At 41.4% G+C, this 23,007-nt stretch overlaps 1 protein-coding gene and 1 long non-coding RNA gene across 12 annotated transcripts in view; one reads left to right on the top strand and one right to left on the bottom strand.

The window, feature by feature from the left end:
- The window catches only part of PDE1C (phosphodiesterase 1C), a 442,200-nt gene that overhangs the window by 81,070 nt on the left and 338,123 nt on the right, over nt 1-23,007 (bottom strand). For all 11 annotated transcript variants that reach the window (XM_075921776.1, XM_006124030.3, XM_075921778.1 and 8 more), the window contains one exon: nt 19,404-19,544. In XM_075921776.1, the coding sequence (XP_075777891.1) occupies nt 19,404-19,544 (141 nt within the window). The remainder of the gene's footprint in view (nt 1-19,403; nt 19,545-23,007) is intronic.
- LOC142827272 (uncharacterized) lies at nt 3,613-20,479 on the top strand. The gene is made up of 3 exons (XR_012901887.1): nt 3,613-3,750; nt 12,954-13,038; nt 20,346-20,479. It is a non-coding gene; the product is annotated as an uncharacterized LOC142827272 (long non-coding RNA).

Here is a 23,007-nt window from a genome sequence, read left to right as displayed (position 1 = left end):
CCCTGACAAACTATTTAAAACATTTTGACACTAAAAGGGCTGAAGCAAGAAGAGAAGAAATATGACCAAAAATATGTACACTTGGGAAAGGGAGGTGCTCTTCTAAGAGAAACACAAAACATAGTGGAGTATGTAAAAAAAAACAAACACAGGCAATCAGCTATCGTGTGTTTAAGATAGTGATGTTACAAGACTCGAAGGGTACGTCTAGACTACAGGCTTCTGTCGACAGAAGTTTTGTCGACAGATACTGTCGACAAAACTTCTGTCGACAAAGAGCGTCTAGACTACATTGAGTTCTGTCGACAAAGCAAGCTGCTTTGTCGACATGGTAGTGTGGACGCAAAGGACAGTTTACATGCAATAACACCTTCTGTCGACAGAAACTCTGTCGACAGAAGGTGTTATGCCTCATAAAATGAGGTTTAGCAGCGTCGACAAAACTGCTGAATTCTGTTGACAGAACTCAGCGATAGTGTGGACGCAGGTATAGTTTTGTCGACAAAAGTCCACTTTTGTCGACAAAACCCTGTAGTCTAGACACTAGAACCTTGTGAATTCCCAATGACTCAGAGACCCTTTGTGAATTACTGAATTCACTGAATATTATGTATTTACAAAATAGCAAAACATAGAATAGTAAAGCAAAAATACAGCACTACAAAAATGTAATTCTAGTTGTTTATTTATAATGAATAGAAAAATATTCAGAATTTCATGGGGGAACATTTTCAAAAGCACCTGATTCTTGGAGGAGCCCAAATCGCGTTTTCTTAAATCAATTACTTAATCAATTTATGTCTCAGTTTCCCCATCTATAACACGTACTTACCTCCAGGAGAGCCATTTCAATTAAAATAATGAATGTTTACATAATATACTGAGAACAAAGCACTAGTGACTGTCCATACTAGATGAAAATGCAGCTGGGAAGCAGGGATAATTCTAGGTTTTAGTGGGGCCCTGTAAGTAGGGTCTATCCAGCTCTCTTCCCTCCTATGGTGCTCTCCCAACCTTTGCATACACACAGCAGCCCCACCACTGGCCATCTCCTATGTGCTGCAACCACACTCCCCCTCTGCGGTAACCCTGAACTACTCACTGGCAAGACTCTGCAGCCTCTACTGTCCTAAGGACTAAGGGGTTCACTATACCTAACTCAGGTAGAGTTAGCCAGTAGGAATGTAGGTAGGAATCTCAAACTAGGACAAAGGAATTTTGGGGTTTCCCGCCTTGGCCCTGGGAGAGTTCCCTCCAGCTTCTGAGGGGGACAGATATGTCTCTGCCTCCAAGAAACAATTCTTCACTTTCTGTAAGTAGGGTAAAGTTTAGATAAATCTGTTTTATTATTTTATGGTTTGGGAAATGAGATCTGATGTTTTGGCTTTCTTTTGTAACTAAGTTCTAGGCCCATGGAGTTTCTCCATGGGTATATTATTTTGTAACTTTTCCATCTAGTCATCATGCCTGCAACATGAATAGTGTGGTGATAAAAAGTTTTCTTTCTTTTTATTAACCTGGTAGTGGTTAATTTTTGTGTCCTGGTTTGTACTTTAGGGGTGAGATTTCCCAAGTAGTCTCTCCCTGGTTGCTTTATTAATATTTGGGTGGTAGCGGAGATTTTATTCCCAAAATTTAGGTTGTTAAGATTCTGGGGGGAAAGTTTTATACCAAAGTCTGGTAGATTTTTGCTGGCCCCCACTTTTGCATGTATTGTGCCAGAGTGGGGAAGGAACCATGATAGACCCAAACGTTAGAACCAATGAGAGATTAGTCTATGATGTGCCACAGGCAGAGAACACATATGACCGAAGTTCTCCAGTGCCCAAGGCCACTGCAATGACAGGGAAATGATTATGTGAGATACAGGCAGATAATCCTGGCAAGTGACCCGCACCCATATGCTGGAAAAAAATCAAACAAGCCCACCATCACTGCTAATCTGACATGTGAAAAAAATCCTTTTCAGCCCCACATCTGGCGATCAGTTCAACCCTGAGCATGTGCACAGGAACCCGCCAGCCAAGTACTTGAGAGAGAAAATGCTTGGTGCCACGTCAGAGCCCTCTCCCTCCCCACTCAATGTCTCATCTTCAGCACTGGGCATCCCTCATGCTTCACAGGAAGAAAATTAAAACAACATCCTAGAATGTATTTGGGGGAGAAAAAAATCCCTTCCTGACCCCTGCAGGTGGCTGCTGAAACCCTGAAACAAGAGCTTTAGGAACACAACACATAAACCAGAAGTGAGCCCCAGGGCTTCTGAACCCTTCTTCCTAACTTCACAGAATTACACTCATAAACATGTCCATCTTCCTCTTTAAACTAATTAAGTTGTTTGGCCCTATAACTACTTGGAGGCTGTTCCAGAACCTCACCCCTATGATGGTTAGAAACATTCTAATTCCCAGATGGACTGTTCTCAGCTGGTTTATATCCATTTTTCCTTTTGCTTGGATAGCTCTTCAGCCTCTCTAGTATTTACCCCTCTAATGTACTCATAGGGGGCAATCATATGCTTCTCAGCCTTCTCATCCAGTCTTCCAAGATCTTTCAGTCTCTTCTCCTAAGATAGGCAGTCTGTTCCCCAATCAACCCAGTAACTCTTCTTAGCATTTTTATTCAGATGAACAAGGAGTGCACAGACATGGAGACTAACTACTCTCTTATCCCCACCTATGTTCCTTCCAGAATTAGAAGAGATTTGGAGAACATTAGTTGTGGTAAAGCTTTTGTTGTCTCGATGTTGCCATATCTGTCCTGAGGACAAATAGCATGAACTGTTGGCAAGGAAGATAACTTCTTTCTTCAAGCAACATGGAGGTTAAGTCCATCAATGGCTATTAGCCAGGTGGGCAGGATGGTGTCCCTAGCCTATGTTTGCCAGAAACTGGGAACGGACAACTGGGGATGGATCTCCTGATGATTACCTGTTCTAGTACTGGCCACTGTCGGAAGACAGGATACTGTTCTAGATGTACTCTTGGTCTGACCCAGTATGACTGATATCATAATGATGTTAAGAGCAATTATAACACTATGTTAGATCAGGGAAGACCAGGTTGCTGGTTCTCTAGGAATCGGTATGCAATAGACCTTCACGTCAATTCTTCCAACAGGTTTTTCATTTCCCAAATGGAAGCAGTGTCTCTGCTCCTGGAGTCCATTCTCTCTGCTGAGTTACTATTATAATATATCTGGAGAGTCATTAAACTGGCTTGAAGTCTCATCAGACCTTCCATGGTCAAACAAGGTCAGAGCAATGCAGAGTCTTGGACCATGTCTATACTTACCTGTGGATTGATGCTCCAGAGGTCAATCTTCTAAAATGTTTGATTTAGTGGGTCTAGTAAGGACCCACTAAATCAAATGCTTAGAGTGCCTGTGACGGAGCATGGCACAGGAGAGCGGCGCCAGGACGCGCTGTGCACCCGGCAGCAGGGAGTAATCCCGTGCTGTCCGGGCTGCTCGGAGGCTGCGCGGCCGAGGCCGCTGAGAAGCGGGACACCCGGTGCCACGGGAGAGCCACCGGGACGTCAGGCGCACTGCCGCGATAACGCGGAGCGGCGCCGACGTAAGGGGCGGGGCCTCCGGGGGCAGAGGAGGTCACGGCCCCGATGGGGCTTTTAAAAACGGATCCCGCGCCAGGAAGGAGGGGGGGAGAGGGAGAGGGAGAGGAAGCGAACCCTCTTCGCCCGCGGTCCAAGGAGGGGGACGAGGAGCAGGCGCACGGAGGCTACCCACCCCTCGGTAGGGAAGCTGCTCGGGCTACAGCCACCAAGTCGACCCAGGAAGGACGGGGAAGGAAGCAGCCCAGGGCAGAGCCGGGACAGGCTGGTGGGCTGACGAGTTAAGGTCACGAACCCCATCAGCCGGGTCAGGTCATTACTGAGCCGAACCCTTAGGGCCCTGGGCTGGGACCCGTGAGAGGGGGTGGGCCCGGGTCCCCCTTCCCCGCCCCTCTTGTCCCGAGGCGTGGAAAACGAAGACGGGTACACGGAACAAAAAGGCAAGAAAAACCACTATCAATGGACTAAGGGAGGGAGTGACACTGGGGAAGCGTCACAGTGCCCCTGTCAATGCTGCTACTCCTCCTTCTTGCAAGAAGTAAGGGAAGTTGACAAGAGTGTTTTTCCAATTGACCTCCCACTGTGGGGATGGCTCCAAAGTTCAAATCAAGGTATGTCAACTCTAGCTACGTAATTAATGTAGCTGGAGTTGCGTATCTTAATTTGAACTTATCCCGTAGTGTAGACTTGGCCTTGAAATGGAGTGGAAGGCAACTGCAGACAGGAGTAAAATACCTTTAACTGAGAACATGCACAGGAAACAGCATAGGGTTACTATAGAGGAACAGTGGATGACAAATACAACCTAGTAAAAATAACGTCTAGTTAAAATAGCTCAGAGTAAATGGGAAAAATAAAACCTCTGGAAAATAATCAAAAGTTTTCAGTCCCCACTTCAACTACAGCCATCATAAAGAAAATAAAGAAAATGCCAGGCTGCACCGAACAGAGGCAATCTTCATGCAAGTGGGGATATTACCTCTTATTAGGCTATGACGGAGTTCATCTTGCAGAATGGGGCTAGCTTTAAAGAACAAAGTCCTTAAAATGATTAAGACAGCAGCAGGGCTCCCTCATGGTGAAGGGAAGGGGGAATAGGAGGAAGGAGAGAGCAAGGAAATGTGCATGTTTTTTATTTCTGGAGCAACAAAAACAATCCAGAACAAACTCTTCAAAGATAATGGAAAGAAAGAAATGAATCAAAGAATGAGCACTGGATCCCAAGCTGGGAACAAAGAAAGGGAAATGAGGCATGGCTGTTGTTCACAAAGGTATAATAAACATGACGAATTAACTACTAAGAAGAGCCACTAGAGTCTAAACAAAAGACTCACTGTGTGCATAGGGATAGAGATGCAGCCGTGTTAGTCTGGTGTAGCTGAAACAAAAAACCGAACTATGTAGCACTTTAAAGACTAACAAGATCGTTTATTAGGTGATGAGCTTTCGTGGGCCAGACCCACTTCCTCAGATCAATATGTGGAAGAAAATCGGCACAACCATATATACCAAAGTGATACACTCAAAAAAAAAGTGATACATAGGGGCTGTGTCTAGACTGGCAAGTTTTTCCGGAAAAATCAGCCGCTTTTCCGGAAAAACTTACCAGCTGTCTACACTGGCCGCTTGAATTTCCGGAAAAGCACTGACGATCTCATGTAAGATTGTCAGTGCTTTTCCGGAAATACTATGCTGCTCCCATTCGGGCAAAAGTCTTTTGTGCAAAAGGGCCAGTGTAGAAAATGGAGATCGGGGCTTTTTTGCGGAAAACCGCATCTAGATTGGCTACGGACGCTTTTCCGCAAAAAGTGCCTTTGCGGAAAAGCATCCTGCCAATCTAGACGTGCTTTTCCGAAAATGCTTTAAAAGTATTTTCGGAAAATCATGCCAGTGTAGATGTAGCCAGGGAGTGAGAACATGTTCGGATTAGATGAGCTTCCCAGTGCAAAAGTGAATGGAATGCATTTCCAGGAAAGACAGGAAAATGATGCAAAGGGAGAAATGGACATAATTAACTTACTCCTTTTCTTGGGGTTTATGTTCATTCGTTCCAAAGAAGGTATCAGTTTCAGATCTCATGTAATCATGGAAATCTGCTAATTAACCATAAAAGCCAGCAGGTTTTCCCCCCATTTAGTTCAAACACAATTGTCAGAGAAATCCTGTGCTTCAGTAGTTTTACAGCTCTGCTCTATGAAATGTGACATTATCAAGAATTACAGAAGTACAGGAAACACTCTAATCATTTATGGTTTGCAACTGTGTGGTTGCACAAAGAGATCCATTGGATCTCCTATTCCCAATAATTATCAAGAATAATTAGATAATATTCATATAAGAGAAAAAAAACAACTGAGTTTTACTTGAATAACAGAGTTAATCAAAGAAAGGAAGAATGAGAGAAAAATGTTTCACAGATATCTATGCAGTTTTTCTAAATTGTGTGTTTGAGTATTTATTCCCCTGAAATATGAACATAAAAAATATTCCAGTACATCAAAGTAGAAGAGATAATGCTGAAAATATTATACTGCCATTATATATTATATCTATATAGATATGGTAGCTCTTCATCTGGAATACAGAGTTCATTTCTGGTCATCCTACTGATAAATACATGTAAAAGGTCTATTGTAAAGGGACATAAACCCTTATGTCAATCGCTAACCATATGGGTGAAGCACAAGCTTCCACCACGCTAGGGCATAATTACTTATTACAGAAATTTGCAATTTCTCTCTGGGAACTGATGCTGGCCACTTTTAGAGACAGGACACTAGATTACATGAACTATTGATCTACCCAGCATGGCAATTCCTATGACCCTATCATTTCATCTAGATTATATTAATGAAGAACCAGTCATTATTCACTAGGCATAAGTATGACCTTGTATTCTTTGCACACCAGAAAGCCTTACAGACTTCACTTGGAGTTCCTGGGTGAGCACAAAATTCAGGATTGGATCCATTGGCTCTGAGATACTTTCAGCCCACAGCATAAGAACATAAGAACGGCCGAACTGGGTCAGACCAAAGGTCCATCTATCCCAGTATCCTGTCTGCCGACAGTGGCCAGCACCAGGTGCCCCAGAGAGGATGGACCAAAGACAATGATCAAGCGATTTGTCTCCTGCCATCCCTCTCCAGCCTCTGACAAACAGAGGCCAAGGACACCATTTTATCCCCTGGCTAATAGCCTTTTATGGTCCTAACCTCCATGAATTTATCCATCTTCTCTTTAAACTCTATTATAGTCCTAGCCTTCACAGCCTCCTCTGGCAAGGACAGCACTGCACACTTGAGTAAGTAAATGTACTGGTTAGTGTTCTCAGACCTCAATGGCTCAGGAGCTAAATAAGGGTATGTCTAGACTACATGGCTCCGTCGACGGAGCCATGTAGATTTGTTTTTTTGGCAAAGGCAAATGAAGCCGCGATTTAAATGATCGCGGCTTCATTTAAATTTACATGGCTGCCGCGCTGAGCCGACAAACAGCTGATCAGCTGTTTGTCGGCTCAGTGCGGCAGCCATGTAAATTTAAATGAAACCGCGATCATTTAAATCATGGCTTCATTTGCTTTTGCCTACAACCCTAATGGAGCCATGTAGTCTAGACACAGCCTAAGCGATCAACATTAGCCAAAAGAGCCACAATAGTGTGACTTCATTGTTTCATTTATTATTTATACACAAAACTGTATATATAATTCTTACAGCAAAATGGCCAAGTATTCTATAATTGGTTAATAACATAGTAAAATCATCCTGATTAGTTAAAAACTAAATTACACAGCATTTTAATATCATGTGCTGCAAAAAGCCGCAGAAGACACATTAAAGAGCCACTTGCAGCTCCCAAGCCTCAATCTGAATATTACTAGGTCAGAACAAAACCTGCAAACAGGAAAATATGGTACTCTGCATTTCCTTGCTACACAGGAAGGACTGCAAAATAAGCCACACACTTTTACTAGTGAGAAGCATCATATCCTATAACACTCAGCACAGGAAGGGAAGGTACCAAGACATACAAATACACCATAGGAAAAAAGTCTTCTCAGAAGTGATATGGAACTGAAAAGTCACTCCTGAAATATCGTATTATGGAGTCCCTCTTTGTTCCTATTGGTGGAGAGTGGTTTTTGCAATCTGTTACCATAGAGTTTATGGCAAATGACACACGTAATTTGACATTGTAAACAACTGTGTAGAACTGTTCCCAAGAAATAGCAAACACTTCCTCACATACCTTGAGTTGAAATTTGTAATGGTCTATATAGGGTATTCACTATTAGTGTGCCTTATGACATCTAAAGGATTATACAAACACACGGGTGATCTTTTAGGATTTACACAGGCAAAAGTCTCCTTGACACACCTGCTACACTGGATATCTGGACACAATGAGTCAAATTGTGCTCTCCCTCACTTAAGTGTAAATCCAGAATATTCATGCCCTGTAACCTTCACACATGTTCCAGAATATTGTTTCCTCTCAAAATGAAAAAGTAAAACATCCCACAGCCTCTCTGTAAATTAAAAGCATTTCTTTCTAATCATAAAAAATGTAGGACTAGAAGTGACACCAAGGCTGTGTCCAGACTCAGGGGTTTTTTCGAAAAAAGTAGCCTTTTTTCGAAAAAACTTCACCTGCGTCTAGACTGCAGCCGCGTTCTTTCGAAATTAAATCGAAAGAACGTGGCTTTTCTTTCGACGGCGGTAAACCTCATTTCACGAGGAAGAACGCCTTTTTTCGAAAGTGCTCTTTCGAAAAAAGGCGTTCTTGAATGCCAACAGGGCTTTTTAGAAAGAGAGCATCCAGACTCACTCGCTGCTTTCTTTCGAAAAAGCGGCTTGCTTTTTCTAAAGTTCCGCTTGCAGTCTAGATGCTCTTTTTCGAAAGAGGCTTGCAGTCTAGACATAGCCCAAGAGGTTATCCAGTCCAGGCCCTGTGCTGAACAGGACCAAGTAAACCTAGACCAAACCTGACAAGCATTTATATAGCCTGTTCTTACATACTTCCAATGACAGGGATTGCATACCCTGCACTGGAATCTTATTCCTCTGCTAAACTATCCTTACCATTAGAAAGATTTTCTTGATGTCTGGTCTAAATTTTCCTTTCTGAAGAGTAAGCCTATTTCTTGTCTTACTTTCAGTGGATATTGAGAACACTCAATCATTAGCCTCTTTATAACAGCCCTTGACATATTAGAAGACTATTATCAGATTCCCCTCCTCAGACTTCTTGTCTCAAGACTAAACCTGTCCCGTTTTAACCTTTCCTCATATGGCAGGGTTTTTTAGACCTTTTATCATTTTGGTAGCTGTTCTCTGAATTGCTTTCCAAGTGTCCACAGCTTCCCTAAAGTGTGGTGCCCAGTACTGGAAACAGTACACCAACTGAGGCCTCATCAGTACAGAGTATAGTGGAACAACCTACCATATTTACCACAAAACTGCTAAAAACCCCTAGAGTTGATATTAGGCTTCCTGCAGCTCTATCTCATTGTTGGTTCATATTCATTTTGTGATCTACTATAATTCACATCCTTTTCACTTGTAGAAAACGAGGAATAATTATCTAGGCAGTAAGAGCTGTGCATTTGATTTTTCCATCTTAAGTGTGGTGGTTTGCACTTGTCTTTATTGAATCGCATCTTGTTGATTGCATAACAATTCTCCAATTTCTCATGGTCATTTTGACATCTAATCCTGTCTTCCAAAGCACATGCTAATGCTCCCAGCCTGCTGTCATCTGCAGATTTTATAAACATGCTCTCCACTCCATTATCCATATCATTAATTAAAATATTGATTAGTAGAGGACCTGGACCAGATCCCTGTGGGACCCCACTGATAGTTCCCTGTCAAACTGGGAGGATCTATTAAGAACCAATCTTTGTGTATAGTCTTCAACCAGCTGACCACCCCTCTCACATAAGAATATAAGAATGGCCATACTGGGTCAAACCAATGGTCCATCTAGCCCAGTATCCTGTATGCCAACAGTGGCCAATACCAAATGCCCCAGAGGGAGGGAACACAGCAGGTAATTCTCATGTGATCCCTCCCCTGTCACCCACCTCCAGAGAAACAGAGGCTAGGGACACCATTCCTACCCATCGTGGCTAATAGCCATTGATGGACATAACCTCCATAAATCTATCTAGCTCTTTTTCAAACCCTGTTAAAGTCCTAGCCTTCACCACATCCTCTGGCAAGGAGTTCCAGAGGTTGACTATGCGCTGAGTGAAGAAAAACTTCCTTTTGTTTGTTTTCAACCCAGTACCTATTAGCCCTAGTTCTTATATTGTAGGAATAAGTAAATAACTTTTCCTAATTCACTTTTTCCACGCCACTCATGATTTTATAGACCTCTATCATATCCCTCCTTAGTCTCCTCTTTTCTAAGCTGAAAAGTCCAAGTCTTTTTAATTTCTCTTTGCATGGGAGCTGTTCCAAACCCTCATCATTTTTGTTGCCCTTTTGTGAACCTTTTCCAATGACAATATATCTTTTTTGAGATGAGGTGACCACATCTGTACACAGTATTCAAGATGTGGGTGTACCCTGGTTTTATATAGAGGCAGTCAGATATTTTCTGTTTTATTCTCTACCCCTTTTTTAATGAGTCCTAACATTCTATTTGCTTTTTTAACTGCCTCTGCACACTGAGTGGATGTTTTCAGAGAACTATCCACAATGACTCCAATATCTCTGTCTTGCATAGAGCTGTAACTAGATTAGTCCCCATCATATTGCATGTATAGTTGGAATTATTTTTTCCAGTGTGCATTACTTTACATTTATCAACATTACATTTCATTTCTTATGTTCTTAGGTTAGTTTGACATGACTTTTCATGACAAATCCACATGGGCTATTATCTTTTTATCCTCTAGGTGCTTACAAATGGATTATGTCCCAGTATCTTTCCAGGAATCCAATTTAGATTGACTGATCTATATTTCCTGGGTCCTCTTTGTTCCCCTTTTAAAGATAGATGTTTTTCCTTCTTCAGTCCTCAAGGATCTCACTTGTTCTCCAGTACTCGAACATAGTCACCAATAGTTCTTCTTTAGCTAGTTTCTTAAGTACTCTGAAGAATTTCATCAGGCCCTGCTGACTTAAATACATCTAACCTATCTACATATTCCTTAACCTGTTCTTTCCTTTTTCTGGCATGTGTTCCTTCCCTCTTGTTAATATTGTGTTAATTATCTGGTCACAATTTACCTTTCTAGTAAAGACTGAAGCAAAATAGGCATTCAGTATCTCAGCCTTCTTAATGTGAACTGTTATTAACTCTCCTTCTTCACTATTTAAACATAAAAGATAGCTTCTATGATTGTCACTTTTTGCATCATATGTTTCAATAGCAGGTGAACTTTAGACGCTCTTTGTTTGTCCTGGTGAAACAAAGGGCAGCATGTCAATGGAGGACTGTCAATATTTTAAGATGGAGCATGAACAAACATTTCTCCTCTTAGCCTGGATAATCCCTGTTTACCGGGAGTGCTTATGTGTAAAAGAAGATAGATAGACAATCTTAAAGTGGGCAATTTATTCTTCATTAAATTTCCTAGATTAATAAGTGCATTTCTCATAGAAATTCAAAAAAGAAAACAAAAAACTGTTACATTAAGCTTCACTTTGCTCTAAATATTTACAATTGTTTCCTGAAATTGTGTCTGAATATATTAATCATAAAGTTTGTGTGTTATGTATAATCTAAAAATTGTAAAATTTATTATACATATTTTAAAAATGTGCATCCATCTGTCTATCTGTCTGTGAGTTCATTAATAATAACTCCTCCTAAACAATAAAGGTAATTAAATCTGGTAGGCAGCTTCCTCTTATCCTAACTGAAAGCAAAGTCATGGTTCAATTGTATCAGGACAATGGGATGTGCCAGGAATTCAACTGTTTGTCATAGGCTGTGTCTACACTGGCATGAATTTCCGGAAATGCTTAAAACGGAATACTATTCCGTTTTCAGTTTTTCCGGAAAAGGAGCGTCTACATTGGCAGGCTGCTTTTCCGGAAAAGCCCTTATTCCGGAAAAGTGTCTGTGACCAATGTAGACGCGCTTTTCCGGAAAAGAGCTCCGATCATCATTTTCGCGATCGGGGCTTTTTTCCGGAAAAGACTACTGGGCTGTCTACACTGGCTCTTTTCCGGAACAGTGTTCCGGAATAAGGAGTTATGCCCGAGCGGGAGCAGAATAGTTTTTCCGGAATAGAGGCTGATTTTGTACAGTAGAGCATCGTTGCTTTTCCGGAAATTCAAGGGCCAGTGTAGACAGCTCGCAGGTTATTCCGGAAAAGCGGCTGATTTTCCGGAATAAGTGGCCCAGTGTAGACACAGCCATAGAATGGAAAGAGAGGTGACTGGAAGGAGGTAGTTATACTATGAAATGACCACAGGGGGGCAAGTAAGTGCCTCAGCAGGAAGCCACTGACGAATAGGAGCCAAGACCCCAGCCTGCCCTGGGAAGCAGCTGCCAGCTGCTATGAGACCCTGCTGCCCCTGGGCCAGCTCCAGGGAGTGCCAGCAGCCAGCCTGCACAACCCTTCCCCGCCCTCGGAAATGCTGGTGGGAAGCTGGAAGCTGGCGACAGGGGTACACAGCCCTGCCTCATCCTTGAGCCAGTACTGGGAAGAAGCTAGCAGCCAGGGTGCACGGCCCCAGGCCAGACACAGGAAATGCCAAGTAAGTCTTCTAGTAATGTATAATCTGAAGAGAAAGATAAAGGACTTCATTGAAGCAACATCTAGACTGCCCCCTCTTGCGCAAGAGAATATGCAAATGAGGCAAAGCAGTGACTATCGCCATGCCTCATTTGCATACTTAATGAGCTGCCATTTTGCGCAAGGGGCTTTTGCGCAAAAAGGAGCTGTCTACATGGCTCCTTTTTGCACAAAATGCCCCTCTTGCACAAGAGCCATTCTGCTGCTTTTTTTCAGGAAGAACAGCTTTTGCTAAAGAGAGGGGTTTTGTGCAAAAATGGTGGCTCATTAAGTATGCAAATGAGGCACAGCAATATTCACCACTTAGCCTCATTTGTATATTCTCTTGCACAAGAGGGGCAGTCTAGATGTAGTCAAAGCGTATTCACTGCTATTTAGGATAATTTAGTTCATTTGGAAAAGGAGAATGCGGAATTTGGTTGGCACCTTTTTATTCCTAATATTTGCAGGGTGGAATTTTAAAAAAAATTCTTAGTGTTGGTCTAACTCTGCTTCCGTATCATTGGGAGTTTTACTATTAGTTTCATTCGGAACAGACTTAGGGCAATATGGACAATTTCTGAAAATCTGACCTTTAATGCATTTAAAGTGGAAAATCCTGGAATCCTTACTCAGTTTATTTTCAGGTAAGACTGCCACTGAAACCATCTGCCGGTCATCTGAAGAAGTGGGTTGTGCCCACAGATGCTCATGATACCATCTTCATGTTTGGTTAGTCTTTAAGGTGCTAGTAGACTATTTGTTGTTTTTTAAGTTTTTCCTGTTACAGACTAACTTGGCTACCCCTCTGAAGCTACTGAAACCAATAATAGTCTATGAAATCCAAGGGAATTTGACTAAGAACAAAAAAATTGAGCAAAAGATGGTAGGATTTGGCACCACTATATGTTATTAGCAGCCATCAGAATGCCAAATTCTGCCCTAGGGTACACACATAGGACTCCCATTGAAATAAACATCAGCATTTGTCAGTAATTTATCATCTAATTTGTAACTTTTATCCCTCTTTCAAAAATTATTCTGTGCTGTATGATAACATGGGAAAATAATTGGTTTATCTCTCTCTCTCTCTCTCTCTATATATATATATATATATATAATTGGGTCATTGTACATCTGTTATGTACATCTGCTTCCCCTCATCCTTCCCCCAGAGAAGTGTCTTGCAACCTTACTATTAGTCAAAGACAAGTAAAAAACCTTATAGAATTTGAATCTGCTCAGAATTTTTTAAAAAAATAATCTGGACATTGAACAATTTCCTATAAAACAAACACACAAAAAGCTGTAAACCAAAAAACAAAGGCATCAAAAATGTTAAGATGAAATTCAGAGGTACAATATAAATCTCTAGGAATAAAAGTAAGATTTTTTTCATGGATATTTTTAGTAAAAGCAATGGACTGTCCATGGACAATAATAAAAAATTCATGGAGGTCTACAACCTGTCCCTGATTTTTACTTAAAATACCATGGGAGGGGTCAAAGAGGGGGATGAACAGAACACTGCTGGGGCTTGCAGCTGCTCCAGCCCAACAGCTTTTCCTGTGTCAGAGGCTGACCCAACCCTGGATGCTGCTCCCCAGCTGTTCCAGCAGCCCCAGCAGCAGTCGGACCGTTGTTCTGATTGCCCCAGGACTGGCCACCAGTCAGCCAGTTGTTCCACTAGCCCCAGGATTGGCCACTGGCTGGTCAGCTGTTCTGGCAGCCACCGCTCCAGCAGTCCTGAGGCTGACAGCTGCTTTAGTCTGGTCCCAGAAGTAGTCGTGAAGGTCCTGGAAAGTGACCTCCATGTCCGAATCATGGATTTATCAGCGCACCACTCTGCTTAACAACTGACAACCGGAATCAATTCTCTGTCTCTCTAAATAGCACAAGAATATGTTCTAAAAAACAAACGATGATGAGGGGTGTCAGCTAATAATGCTAAAGTTTAACAGACTATATTACGTGCTGGTAAAAATCCATGAAAAAAATCTGTTGTTTACTAGGTCATTACCTACTCTCAAGAGAACAAGAACTATAAGGTCAGATCTTAATTCCATCAAAGTCAACAGAAGTTTTCCCACTGATGTCATTGAAACGGAATCAAGCCATTACTTAGGATCTGGGGGAATAGATTTTAATCTTAACGCTATCAGTACTAAATTCTTAGAGTGCAATTATACTCAAAAACAGCCTCTGGAAAAAATGTAATTGTGGGGTTCCAGGCTTATTTTCTTCAGTGGACTTCACACCCAGTTTGTTCATTTCAAAAATTTAAAAACAAATACACTTTTTTCTGATCTTTGGATTTGAAATCCAAGTTGTGCTGTATCTCATTTATGCATTATCCTTCGTAATAAAGATTCTCAAGGCCAGATTCCGTGGTTACACCATTTCTTTGAAATTCTGCCTTTTGCCACTCCTGCTTAGTCCTGCTGTCCTAAATGAGGTCAAACAGATGTAACAGAGAGGAGAATATGGGATTTACAGAGTTCTGTTGATGATCCATGAGCTAGAAAAGAACGCAGCTCCTTCTCCAGCAACTGTGATGGTGCTGCAGAGCTAGCATGCCAAAAATAGTAAAGTAACAAATATAACCCTGAAAACATGAGAGTGGCAGGTCTACTGAATACATAGGAGCTCACTTCTCAGAACATAACTGTACTATAGGAAGTAGAAACAGTGCCATCTTTACACTATCTGAGGAAAGGAAAGGAACCAATTTGTTCATCATCATGATACACATTGTGATTAGCTTTAATATAGTTTATTTCTTTATGGCCTTCAGTGGGTTTTCTTTACCTACATGCTAAATATCTGCAGTGAGCTGTTATATTAGGCTGATTTTTGGTCTAATAGAAGTTGTAGGTCTGAAACTGTCAGTATGAGAATGGAATCAGTCATTATATCTTTACTGAAACTTTTTTAACTGTCAGCACAAGAGATTTAGTATTTCTTTAGTATTTCTCTCTGTTGCAGTCTCAGAAACAAACATCATTACCAATATTTATCAGGAGGGGAAAAGTAGGACTTAAAGTCTTACCAACAAGAGAGAAGGAAGATACAATCATCACTAAGGGCTTGTCTAACCTTGAAAAGCTACAGCACAGCAGAGATAGTGTGGAGTTCAGTGAAAACACTCCCTACCCTGATGGGGTGGTTGGGGTTTTTTTCATTTTCATAGGCAACCCACATCCCTGAGAGGTGGTACCTAAGTCAATAGAAGAACATCTGCCTAGCACTATCTACAATAGAGGTTAGGCTGGCTAAACTATGTCACTTGGGGTATGTCTACACTAGTCCCCTAGTTTGAACTAGGGTGGCTAATGTAGGCATTCGAACTTGCAAATGAAGCCCGGGATTTAAATATCCCGGGCTTCATTTGCATGTTCCCAGGCTGGCACCATTTTTAAATCCCCTTAGTTACTCCTCATTGCAGGAGGAGTAACAGTTAATCCGAACTAAGGATTTAGTTCAGATTAACTTCTGACTGCCGCATGTAGCCGGGGCAGTCAGTTCGAACTCAGGGGATTTAAAAATGGCACCCACCCAGGAACATGAAACCAAGGATATTTAAATCCCGGGCTTCATTGGCAAGTTCAAATGCCTACATTAGCCACCCTAGTTCGAACTAGGGTGCTAGTGTAGACATACCCTTAGGGTGTGGATTTTTCACATCTTGAAGTCATATAACTAAGTCCACTTAACTTCCTAGTGCAGAACAGGTTTAAAAATGCTGAGTCATTTGCAAAAAATTGTTTCTTCATCTTCTTCCTAATATTACAATTTTCAGTAATAAACTTGGAAGAATCAAAGGATGTTAAGTAAGAAGTACTTTTCAGTTGAATTCTAAGGCTTCTTTTTTTTTGGTTTCTGTTTGAAAATAGTAAGTGGATACTTGCAATGGGAGAGCCAATTCAGAACACAATAGTAAGTGTTTAAGTAGGCTGTTTCTAAAAAGCAGTAAATGAACTATATTTAAATAAAAATAAAGCACAGCACAATTTCATGCAACCACATACCAGTTACAGCAATAGCAATCAATTCATTTAATTGAATAGTAAATAGATTTTTCCCTTCCATGAAAAAATGTTAAGTTTTCAGAAAAAAAGTGTTTCATCCCAAACTGGGAAGAAAAACCAAAAATTCTATATTTCTGAATGAAAATTCTATTTTTGTTGTTGTTGTTTTGGGTCAACTGAAGACTTTTGTTTTGATAACTGTGAATGTTGTTCTTTTCAATTTCAAGCATTTTCATATAAATGAAGGTAAATTTAGTATAAAGATTTATTCCAAAACAAAAAAAAATTAGTTTTATTTCTGAAAATGTCAAAATATCCCATTTTTTAACAAGAGCCAAAGTCAGTTACATTCCCTGCACTCAAGAGAATTCATTCATGAATGTCAAGATCACAAGGGACCATTATGCTCATCTAGATTGCCCTACCGTACAACATACATCATGGAATTTCAACACGCCCATAACTTCTGGTTGAGCTAGAGCAAATATTTTAGAAAGATATCCAGTCTTTATTTAATAGTGTCAAACAACAGAAGATTCACCATGTTACTAAGTATATTGTTCCAATGGTTAATCACCTTCCTTGTTGTACACTTGCACTTTACTTTTATATTTAATTTTTCTTACTTTAGCTTCCAATCACTTAATTCTGTTATGTCTTTGCCTGGTACCTTAAAGAATCCTCTGTCATCAGAAATCTTTTCCCTGTGTAGGAACTTATAAGCCACCATCAATTAACCTTTTATCTTCCCTTTGTAAATTTAAACAGTTTAAGCTTCTTTAGTTTCTTTCACTGTATGTTTTCCTGACTTTAAGGCTATGTCTATCCAAGGAAGGTCTGGCGACATAGGTGTTGACATGGAAAAATCACCAAAAGTGAAAAATGGTCAAATCATTTTTTTTGCCTTCCATTGTCAACATTTCATGGCTACATTGCTAGCACCCAGACAACAGATAGAATAAAGCAATGTGGATAAGCATCCCACAATGCAGTATTATGGGAAGGCAGAGCTGATCCCTGCACTTCCTGGGACTCTCTCATGGCTCTACCAGCTCTCCATGCTAAGGAATGTCAAAGCAGCACAGCTGTCTCTCCAGCCCTCCCCCTGCAGCAACAGTTTTCCTTCTGCTGAATTATTAGCAGAGAAGAACAGGAACATTCCAATGATTTGTTCCCCAAACTGAGCAGCTCACTCAGCTGTCAGATATTTCCAGGAGCTTTGAAAGGGGATGGGTGCATGCCTGCAATGGAGCAAAGATCACAAAACTCTGAGCACAGCCATCAGGGCAGGCATTGTGGGATATTAGCAGAAGCCAGTTCTCCTGACATAACAAACAGCAGAATCCACACTGGTTCTTTGTCAACAATAAAGGCAGGGGAAAAGACAAAAGTCTTTCACAGGGCTGAACGTTTTCCCCAACAAAAGTCGCAGTGTAAACCCTCTCATTGCTTTGTCACTAAAAGGCAATTTTTGGTGACAAAATTGCAAGTGTAGACAAGGTCCAAATAATTATTAAATTCAGGGTCTGCATTCCCTCTAGGTCATGATTCACCAGGCTTAGAGGAAGAAAAAAGGAGAAAAAGCCAGCACTAATTCTATTCAGAAGGGATTGTGACACTCTACATCACTAGAGTATCAGTATAACCAACCTATCATAGATACTTGTCCTGCTCCCATCATCATATCATTTGAACATCTCACAGTCATTAATGTGTTTATCTTCATTACATCCTCTTATCCTCATTTTAAAGTTGGAGAACTGAAGCACAGAGGGTATGTCTACACTACCACCCTAGTTCAAACTAGGGTGGTTAATGTAGGCAATCGAAGTTGCAAATGAAGCCCGGGATTTAAATATCCCGGGCTTCATTTGCATCTTGCTGGGCACTGCCATTTTTAAAGCCTCGGTAGTTCGGACTCTGTGCCCGCGGCTACACGCGGCACGGAGTAGGTAGTTAGAACTAGGCTTTCTAATTCGAACTACCGTTACTCCTCGTGTAGTTCGCCTAATTCGAACTACCTACCCCGTGCCGTGTGTAGCTGCGGGCACGGAGTCTGAACTACCGGGGCTTTAAAAATGGTGGCACCCGGCAAGATGTAAATGAAGCCCGGGATATTTAAATCCCGGGCTTCATTTGCAACTTCGATTGCCTACATTAACCACCCTAGTTCGAACTAGGGTGGTAGTGTAGACATACCCAGAGAGACTTAGAGTGCATCTATACTGCACCACAGTACTTTTTTTGTTAAAAAAAAAAGGTGCCAGTACTCCAGGGGAAAAAGTTGTTAAACAACCAAATAATTTTAAAAAAGGGCGGTGTGAGGCTACATTACCCTTTAAAGAGATGCAGCCCCTTTAAGACACGTGGCCCAGCCGACTGTCGAACATTTGCACACAGAGATGCTGGTATGCTCTGTTCTTTCCAGGTAAGCTCTGACCGCGTACCGGGCAATATCATCACAAAAAAAGCACTGCTGCACCTTAACTCGAAATAAGACATGCAATTTGACCAACACAAATTCTGTATCTTATTTTGATACTATTTTGAAATAACTTATTTTGTCATTTGGCGCTGTCTACACAAATTTCAAAATAAGGTGCTATTCCAAAACACCTCTTACTCCTTGTAGAATGAGGTTTACAGGGACGTCGGAATAGCAAGCCTGAAATAACGGGCTTGCTGTGAAAACACGGGATAGCTATTTCAGAATCTTCTGGTATCCCAAAATAATGTTGCAGTGTAGACATACTCTAACTGACTTGACCAAGATCACACAGGGAATCTGGCTGAGCAGGGAATTGACTGCAGGTCTCCCAATATTAATACCCCAATGACAAGACTTTCCTTCCATTCCAAGACCATTATAAATAGAAGGTCACTGTAGCCAAGATCTCTATGAAAGGAATTTAACTGTATCCAAGTTTTCGAATAATACTGAACACCTATAAAACACTTTTCATTTTAGAAATATTAACTCCATCTGCAGCAGGAATATGTTCTGCTATACAATCTCTTTCATGAGCTAACAATGCTTCAGCCTCACTGTTCTAGTATTCACATACTTACCGCTACTCCTGTCTTAAAAAGGAGATAATGTACAGTCTGTGTAACATCTGCTGCATGCATTAGATTATGATAAGGATTTTTATGTTTGCTGTATCCAACTTCCAGGGCTTCCACAAAGGAGACAAGTGCAGAAATGGGAATCTAAAAAGGGAAACATGAAGTTAAATGCACTGAGGACAGAATTATCTTTAATTATTTTCATTCTTATGAGTAACTTTCAGTTAGTGCCCAACAATATGGTTTATGCTTCATAAATAAATAATACGCTAAAATGCCTTAGCAGACCCTGTAGGAACTGACAGTAAATCAAGACATTTACCATTCCTAATCACATTAGGGCTGAATCACACACACATATACATAAACAAGACAGCACTCTACTATGTGCCTGTTTGAAGACATAATGTGAATGAAAAATAACAGACAGCCCTTGATTGATTGCCCCTGTGGAAATGTTTCAATCTAGGTCACAAAGTGTTTGTCTGTTCTCTCGTGACCCATTGTTATACATCATTGCTTCACAATTCATGGCCTATATTTGTAATGGTAACATATTACAACGTGACTGAAATACTGCATAAGAGAAGCATTATTTACCCAAGTCTCTGTTTAGTAACTCTTTGCCAAATTCTGCCTTCAGACACAATACAGATTTGCAACACTTACTTCAGTAGAAGTACTATGCATATACACGAGGGCAAAATTTAGCGGTTTCCTGGGAGGAGAGTGTCACTAGTCCCACCACACATTCAAGGCAATGACAACTTCTATTCCCCAATGTTTGTACCAAATGCTCAAACTACAGTTTTTGAAGTTCTTGTGCAGTAGCTATACTTTCAGTGGCACTACCAGCCAGAAGTAAACTATATATCACTTTCTTCTGTCTTGTATGTGCCAAGGAGAAAGACAGAATCTGACTAATTACCATCATATCCTCTTCAGATATGGAACAGTCTCTGAAGAAGAAGCACAAAGGGTGGGAGACTTCTGGGGCCCTTCTCAGAAGACAACAGTAGTGAGGAGAAACCTCTGAGCAAGACAAATGCTGGGAGTATGAATCAGAGAAAGAATTTGGCCAAGGCAAAAGGGTGAAAAGCCTTATAAGAACAATTGTTTTTCCTCGTGAGGCTTCCACCATTTTTGTTCAGTACCAGCATTCATTGAGAAGATTAACAAGGTTGGAATATAAAACTCATCTTTGACAGCTTCTGGACCTGGACACCACTAAGTCACCAATCTATAATTTTACTTTATGCTTGAGTGTTTAATTCTTTTCCCAAGCTATAAAATGCAAGACTCCAGAGAATGGAGATCAGTGGCAACATTCAGCATAAATAGTGCCCTGGAATAGAGGAGGAGGTCACCGCAAAAGTGTGAGTGAAAATGAGGGTGTGTGAATTTAGAAATAGTTCCAGTGGTGCATCTGTTACGTCCATTATTGAGACGGCCTCAAGACCTCAACACAACTGAAGGCTTGAAACATTGAAACATATGCAGAGCATTTGATTCATGCTCTGCATACGGCCAAAGAATTAATGTAAAGCTTGAGTGTCTGCAGGCAGTGTTCCCTCCAAGCTGCATGGCTGCATAGCTTCACAGGTGATTAATCAGCCCCACTCAGACAGTCAGTTTCATGCATGGAGCCCTGAGCCTCTGACTGGGCGGGCCTGATTAATCACCTGTGAAGCTCTTCTGTCCTGAAGCTTAGAGGGAACACTGTCTGTGGGGATGAGCAAATATCTGTCAAGAAACATAAGGGTGAAGTATTTGCCTGAATTGGGGGTGTGTCTAGACTACATGCCTCCTTCGACGGAGGCATGTAGATTAGCCAGATCGGAAGAGGGAAATGAAGCCGCGATTAAAATAATCGCGGCTTCATTTAAATTTAAATGGCTGCCCCGATCTGCCGATCAGCTGTTTGTCGGCAGATCGGGGGAGTCTGGACGCGATGCCCCGACAAAGAAGCCTTTCTTCATCGACACAGGTAAGCCTGGTTTCACGAGGCTTACCTGTGTCGATGAAGAAAGGCTTCTTTGTCGGGGCATCGCGTCCAGACTCCCCCGATCTGCCGACAAACAGCTGATCGGCAGATCAGGGCAGCCATTTAAATTTAAATGAAGCCGCGATTATTTTAATCGCGGCTTCATTTCCCTCTTCCGATCTGGCTAATCTACATGCCTCCGTCGAAGGAGGCATGTAGTCTAGACACACCCGAGGAGAGAGAGCTGGGTAAATGGACCCCCCAGATGTACAGTATCTCTCTGTTACTATCTCGTTAAGGGCTCTGGTCAATAGTACACAACTGTGCAGAAATGAGACTTGAACAGATCTGAAAGGCTGAATGAAGCAGACATCAGTAATAGGTTCTGTGAATAAAATGTATTTGAGGAAAGTGATAAAAGGGTTTCTGTGTTCTAGTTCAAGGATTTGATCATAGTGCTCACAAAACAACAAGCACTTGGGAAAAGACGAACCATGGATAGAGCGTCTTTCTGAAACATACAAATTTTAGTCAGAATAGACGTATCATGAATGTGGCATGCTTGGTAGGACGCAAGAGAAATATCAAATATTTAACTCTCAGGGAAGACCAGAAGGGGTCACATTTACTATTTAGATTGTAGCATCATCCACACTGAAGATGACACAGTGCCAGGATTATATTTGGCCTGACATTTTAAACCCTCTACATCCCACACGGATTTTAAAATAATGCATTCATTTTAAGTTACATCAATCATTCATTACCACTAAACATGAAGATGTAGCCAGTGCAAGTAGTTCAATTCAGTAATGCACCAACAAGTGACTCAGCACACAGGTGTGGAGTTGGACATTCTCAATATTCCAGGCAGAGTATAGAGAGGATCTGTCTTTAAAATTAAAGTTATTTAGTGATAGACTCATCAAAGCTGTAATCCAAAGATGGGCAATGTAGACAAGTGAATGGGCCTAACTAACCTCCCAGACGAAGGTAGTTTGGCTAACTATGCTTGCACACCTAGAATTTGCGAGGTGTCGCGATTGATCCATAGCAGCGTTTTGATTGAATACAGAGGGACCGCACAGCTCACACAGTCAATATTGTGTGCAATCAACACATACCTCACGTCATGTGCCCTTCCACTATGCATGTGTCACTTTAGCAATATCGGTGAGAAAAAAACTATGTGGACAGAAACCAACAGAATCTTGCAACCCTGCACGTAGGCATTGGCAAGGTAAATATCTTGTGGGCCACACAGAGAACCCGATGGGCCACATGCAGCTCTTGGACCACAGGTTACCCACAACTGCCGTAATCTCTATCTTGATGAGGGACTAAAGTACAATGTAGCAATCTCTTGAAATGGTGAAAACACCACTCATTCCTGAAGTGTAAAATGTGACTGAAGCATATTCGAGAACTGTGATACAAAAAGTCCAAGGGCCTGTACCTGAACCCAATGAAGTCTACAGAATTTTTCTTGTTTACTTTGAAAGGACCTATTTGGACCCCAGTCTACTGCAGGATTGTAATACAATTAAATGTAGAATTTCAACAGACATTTCTGTGGACAGAGAAGTATTATAGTCATACTAACCATGGCTACTGCTCCAACAC

The sequence above is a fragment of the Pelodiscus sinensis genome, chromosome 2 (genome assembly GCF_049634645.1).
Source record: "Pelodiscus sinensis isolate JC-2024 chromosome 2, ASM4963464v1, whole genome shotgun sequence".
Classification (NCBI taxonomy): Eukaryota; Metazoa; Chordata; order Testudines; family Trionychidae; genus Pelodiscus; species Pelodiscus sinensis.
Note: the sequence above shows the minus strand (reverse complement) of the source record. Positions and strands in the feature narration are given on the sequence as shown.